The sequence below is a fragment of the Trypanosoma equiperdum genome (assembly GCF_001457755.1).
Source record: "Trypanosoma equiperdum strain OVI genome assembly, contig: ctg_531, whole genome shotgun sequence".
NCBI lineage: Eukaryota > Euglenozoa > Kinetoplastea > Trypanosomatida > Trypanosomatidae > Trypanosoma > Trypanosoma equiperdum.
In genome coordinates, this window is record NW_027124456.1 from 114,770 (window position 1) to 120,466 (window position 5,697).

The 5,697-nt window shown below is 44.9% G+C and overlaps 4 protein-coding genes across 4 annotated transcripts; all 4 read left to right on the forward strand.

Annotated features, from left to right (window-relative positions):
• Positions 1–779: 779 nt before the first annotated feature.
• On the forward strand, positions 780–1,670 carry TEOVI_000224800 (uncharacterized protein; the record flags this gene model as incomplete). The annotated part of the gene is made up of 1 exon (XM_067225346.1): positions 780–1,670. One exon carries the CDS (start codon positions 780–782, stop codon positions 1,668–1,670), a length of 891 nt encoding a protein of 296 aa, XP_067081447.1.
• A 334-nt stretch (positions 1,671–2,004) lies between these two features.
• Positions 2,005–2,973, forward strand: TEOVI_000224900 (DNA / pantothenate metabolism flavoprotein, putative; the record flags this gene model as incomplete). The annotated part of the gene is made up of 1 exon (XM_067225347.1): positions 2,005–2,973. The coding sequence occupies one exon, from the start codon at positions 2,005–2,007 to the stop codon at positions 2,971–2,973; it is 969 nt and encodes a 322-aa protein (XP_067081448.1).
• A 574-nt stretch (positions 2,974–3,547) lies between these two features.
• TEOVI_000225000 (uncharacterized protein) lies at positions 3,548–3,985 on the forward strand (the record flags this gene model as incomplete). The annotated part of the gene is made up of 1 exon (XM_067225348.1): positions 3,548–3,985. The coding sequence occupies one exon, from the start codon at positions 3,548–3,550 to the stop codon at positions 3,983–3,985; it is 438 nt and encodes a 145-aa protein (XP_067081449.1).
• A 1,275-nt stretch (positions 3,986–5,260) lies between these two features.
• TEOVI_000225100 (Vacuolar protein sorting 55, putative) lies at positions 5,261–5,650 on the forward strand (the record flags this gene model as incomplete). The annotated part of the gene is made up of 1 exon (XM_067225349.1): positions 5,261–5,650. One exon carries the CDS (start codon positions 5,261–5,263, stop codon positions 5,648–5,650), a length of 390 nt encoding a protein of 129 aa, XP_067081450.1.
• Positions 5,651–5,697: the final 47 nt, after the last annotated feature.

A 5,697-nucleotide genomic window follows, 5' to 3' on the forward strand; every position in this document is an offset into this window, starting at 1 on the left:
CATATGAATCAGGAGTGAAGGTTTGATGTCCTTTTTTTTTCTCTTTTATTTATTTAAGAATTCCGTCTTGTCATTGTGTGTTCGCCTTTGTGTTCTGCGCTGGGCCTTCAGTTGAAGGATTTGACGGCGATATTTACCCCATGACGTATTCCATTTTACTCTTTAGATTTCAACCCGATTTCACTTTCCTTTCCTTTTTTCTGTTTTGTCGCGTCATTGCATTGTGACTGATCTTTGGACATTCTTTTGGCGTATATATATATATATGTTTGTGGGGCATACAGAAAAAAAAATTGCATGTCTCTCTTTGTAAAACATCTGTTGCTGGATTTCAGTAGGGTGAGGCGGCAGAAATCCTTTTTTGTTTTTGTTGGCTTCTAGTGCGGTGTCTGAACAGTCAAAAATGAAAATAAAAGAAAAGAAGGAAAGGGATCAAATTGTTGCACCTTGATGTGCCATGCATGTATACTACCTTCCCTTCGTTTACGTGTGCCATGTAGTGGTGAGTTTTGACTACTTTTTTCTTATTTGGCAACATGCCATTATTACTGTGGAGCATGCCGGCACTATATTTACCCATTAGGTACCAACTTTACTTTTCTCTTAACCAACCACTCCTCCTCTTTGTTTTTTCCCCTTCATCTTTGAAGTAGCCGTGGGCACTGGACTAAGGACGCGAGGGGACTGAGAAGGAGGGAGGGAAAAAAAAACTACTGATAGTTCAACCTTTGATCCCCGCGCCTGTTCCACTTCTGAATTTTAGAAATTTCGCCGTTTTGATGTCTACGGGTGCCGAGTTGCTTTCGAAGGCTCTGCAGCTGCAACACACTCGCTGCGAAACGTATAGACTGTGGGATGCAAAGTTTCACTGTGCATTGGGTGGCGCCTTAAGTGCCTCAGACTTTGAAACGGCAGTTAACAACAGCATTATAGCAGCCTTTCGGTGCGTCAGCTTATCGTTTCGGGAACTGCAATGCTTGTGTAGAGATTCGACGGACGATGCTTGCCGGTTCCTTTGCGTGTGGATCGATGAACTTCAGGAGCTTGAGCAACGGCACTACAACATTTCTGTGCAGTTTGCGCAGCTTGTTGTTCAGCACTGCACTGCACTACCTCTTCATTCCAGCACTTCACAGACAGATATGTGTCAAACCGCTGCTAATGAAGAGGCGGAAAATTCAGGCGTAGAAAACGGCTCAAAAGAGGTGCAGGGAACGGCTGATGTTAGCGAAAATGAGAAATCTACTGTGGCTAATGGAGAGAGGAATAACAGTAGCGAAGTGATCTGCGCCAGCCTCCATGACCGCCAGTTGTGCGAGTTACAACGTATAATTCCACTCCAAGCACAGAGCGTGCTTAATTACGTGACATGCAGGGACGACTTTTTCCCATCTTCGAGTGACGATGAATGTGAGGGCGATCAAACTGGCGGCGACGGATGTACAAGCAACGGCGCTGATAGCGAACCGGGAGATTTGCTTGTTCCATTTCATCACAAGTCTGGGGTTGTCGCTACATACTCACCTGGTGAGGTGAAGAAGCGGTGTGCCACATTTAACGCTGCGGTTATGCCGCTCTGGCGTTCTAAACTACGGTTACGACAGCAACTACAGGAGAAGATGGATGAGTTGCAGGAGGAGATTACTTCGGCTTCGTCTGTTTTTCCGTGACGTGAAGTTGTAAGTTTTAAATTTTGTGCTTCTCTTTGTTCAACTTCCCCCTTTGCGCACACACTCCAAATATGTTTGTTGCCCTCTCCACCGTTCAGAGCGCCAAAAGGGTGCTTTTGCCACTGAACAATATATTATATGTGGTTTCATTTCAGGTGCTTGCATTTCTCATCGTTTTGCAGAAATATTTCGAGGGATACGAAGGGAAGGTGCAAAAGGAGAATCCGCGCGCCAGCAGTGTCCCCCACCTTGATCAATATATATATATATATAAAGAGGAAATAAGAGCGTCTAAAAGTGGAAGATACCGCTCTTTTTAAAAAATCTTCACGTTATGAGTGCCGAGGGACTGAGCCGCTTCTTTACCGAAAACCTGACAGAAGAGGGAAGGAGCGACCTCAATCAGTGGGAGGCAAAAACCCTTGAGTTCGCTCAGCGCGTCAACCGTGACGGTTGTGAAGGTGTGGCTTTCATTACGAGTGGTGGCACGGCAGTTCCACTGGAGGTACACGCCGTACGTTTTGTCACTAATTTCAGTTCTGGTGGGCGCGGGGCTGTGCTTGTAGAAGAGCTACTGGCTCGCGGTTGGGCATGCATTCTTCTTCGAAGCAAGACTTCTCAGCTCCCCTTCCGCCGTCTCGTCGACAACATGACCACCGAGCAGTTTTTTGCAGAGTTGAATGCACCACAGAAGTCTTGCGACGTCAGTGCAGCCATAGAGGCTTACACCAAGTATAAAAGTCGTTTCCTTGAAATACCATATTACACAGTAGTAGAGTATTTGTATCTTTTCTCGTTACTCACAGGGACGCTTAGCCATAGGGCAGAATGTTTACGCCAAACACCGATGATGCTTTTGGCTGCTGCTGCTGTATCGGATTACTACATCCCAGAAAGCCGCCTATCGCACCATAAAATGAGTGGCGGAGATGGGCTAACTATTCAATTTAACAACGTACCCAAAATACTTGACCTCATTAGTGAGGAGTGGCATGGGTCGAGCCGTGCCGCCCCGCGATATCTCATCACATTCAAACTTGAAACTGAGGAAGAACAACTCAAAGCCAAGGCACTTAGGAATCTTGGACTTTACCGTTGCGACGCTGTTGTGGCCAACATGCTGCAAAATTATCGGGAACGGGTGCTGGTATTTTGGAACGGAGAGGAGCAAAACCCAACACTCCTGCACCGGTCTCCAAACGGTTCCGTGGAATCTCTCATGATTGATCACGTGCTTCAACGCATTAAAAACCATGCGAAAGGGTGCGGTATGCAGTACAAACTTGAGGGGAGGAGAAGATGAGCTAACCGTACACGTGTATGTGTGTGTGTGTGTGTGTGATTGTATGTGCCGTAGTTTTGTTGGCTAGAGATAAAGGAGGCAAGATATCTGTGGACCCCATATTTTGGGGTGTGTTGTTTCGCAGAAAGTTGTTGATTTCTGCCACAATAACTCGACGTGAGTTGGTGATATCTTGCGGGAGGTCTCCGACACATCGAGCGGTGTCATGGGGTGCTATGATTGTTATCGGTAATGCTCACTCTCTCTTGTTTTTCATTACGTTTCGTTGGCGTGCTCACTTGGTTTTTGTTACCACTCAACGGAATTTCAAGCAAATGTTTTTGATGTTTCTTTAAGAAATGTGCTTTTTTTTTCTTTTTCACATATTGAAATCATCACCTGGCATTGTTTCGCAATTGAAGGGTAGAATACACATTATTGTTATACCCTGCCAAGGCCCTTGAGGGTAGGGAGGGGACAGAAGGCAAGGGAAGTAATAGCATACACGAAGGGAAAATTACCAAAATTATACCTCTGACACACTTCTCACATAAACATCACGGAGCAAAGGAATATTGACTTTTGGACACGCACAATGGAAGGACCACCTCCCGTATGTTTTCGCCAGTGTTCCTTCACTTACGGAGCTGAACCATCGACGTTGCACATATCGCAGCAGTGCTTCTCCGATTATGTTTGGATCCTTGTAACGGAAGATGATACATGTGTGCCTGGTGTAGTGCTTCGCTTTGACCCGCATGATGCCGGCCCTTGTGTGGGTTGTGAGAGTCTTAATAATTTACCTTCACTTCCGTGTGAGTATCTGTTAGGCGTACGGGATCATGCGCTGACGAATATACTTTCTAGTGCCATTGCACATGCCATTCAATCAGTAGGTGAGCAACGACCACTTCTATTGTGCGTCAGCGCAGCGAAGACGGCGAAAAGGCTGCAGACGACGGAGGAGCGCATGTCATTTGTGCGGATGGTTAGAGAAAAGGTTGTAGCATTGGCTAAAGGAGAGACGTGTTGAGGAGGTGGAAGGGTTCTGCAATCGTGTTGTCATTTATTCCTGCTGGAGCCCAAGCCGGTGGAATGCAGCATTTGCTGGCGGATTCGGTGTGCAATAAACGACGAGTGGAGGTTTACAAGCACTGGAACCACTGTTCATGTACTGAAGGGATTCCGCAGCCGCATGTACTTTGTACTGACGCGTGAGCCAGTGATATACTGCCCCTAATTCGTTTATTTGTGCTTGCGGTCATTGTTTACTGAGGCGTGTGAAAAAAGATGGAACCAACTTTCCACCCATTCCGCTGCCGGGGCGGTTGCTGCTTTCGCAGTTTACGCGCTTGATAATATTCGGTTAAGTGTCTTTTTTTTTTTTTACACAGGAAGTTGGGTACGGCGCCAAGAAGGTGTCCTATACGGTGCCACACACGTATGAGGAAAAAATGAATGCTTCCTCCTCTTGCCTTTTGGCGCGGTGGTTGGCTCATATTATTACCTTGAAGGAAAAAGTTTTGGCAATCCGTTGACATTTTGAAACCCCCTATGCACTGGTGACAGATTGAAAGTGACTCAAGTGCATGGAATTAATTAATTTATTTATTTTTGGTCTAGCGTATTTGATGCCACCTTTTATCTTTCTGTTGTGTAGTGCCTCTGCAGTCTGTTTTCGGTAGACAACATCATGTGCAACTGCATGGAGTACCTCATTATGTGAAGTTGTTCGCGTCGTTGCCTAATACAAATCGAATGTGTTGCCTTTCTTTCTTTTTTTCCTTTTAATTTGTTGTTGATGTTCCATATGCTTCCACTTGAGATGTAGCGCAGTAAACCAACATCAACAGGGACTGGGGAGCAGTTTTGAGTGCTGCAGAGAGAAGCACTATTCACATCTTTTGAGCTGTAATTAAATGCATTCGGTAATTTAACCTGTTGTTGCTTCCACAACCATTCACTTTTCACTTTCACTTTTTCACCCCATTCTCACTCTAAATCTTCTTTCTCGTCACACACAAACACACACACACACTTTCGGTGTCGTGTGGGTATTTACGCTAGGAGTATTTTATATATTATATTATATTATTATTATTTTTTTTTTACCTGGATTAAACATCTTTTTTTTCTTTTTGTCTTGCAGGTAAAAAAAAAAAGTTTTGGGTAAACAGAGTGAGCAGCACAGGTGCCAAAAGGGTGCAGCAATAGTTTGAATAAGAGAAAAGTACCCTCATTGTGGTAAAACGAAATTGCGGGGAATTTTTTTTTTCTTCGTTGGGGCGTAAAAATAGTAGGACAAATCATGGCTGCGTTGTTACCATTAGTTTTGTCTGCCTCGCTGGTTGTGGTTGCGGTTGTTCTTTCCATACTTGCATGTACTGTGGTGGCAGGTAGCAACGTCTTACCGCTGTTTTCATTACTTCTGTCGTTTATTACACCACTACCCTTTTTGTTTTTTGGGCGGTCGGAAAGTACGTTTGATGACGATGGCGAAATAAACGGATTTGTCGTCTTCCTTAGCGGTGCCCTAGCCGTTTCAGCACCTTCTCTCTCCATTGTGCTTTATCACACGGGTTACAGTTCACTCGGTGCATTTCTGTTATCATTGGGATCGCAAGTGACGCTGTTGGGGGCGGCAGCATTTCTCCAATCTGGTGAGCGTCAAGATGAAGAAGGTAATTATGATTTGTAGCGTATCGGTTGCGTATGCGTGACTATATATATATATATATATATATA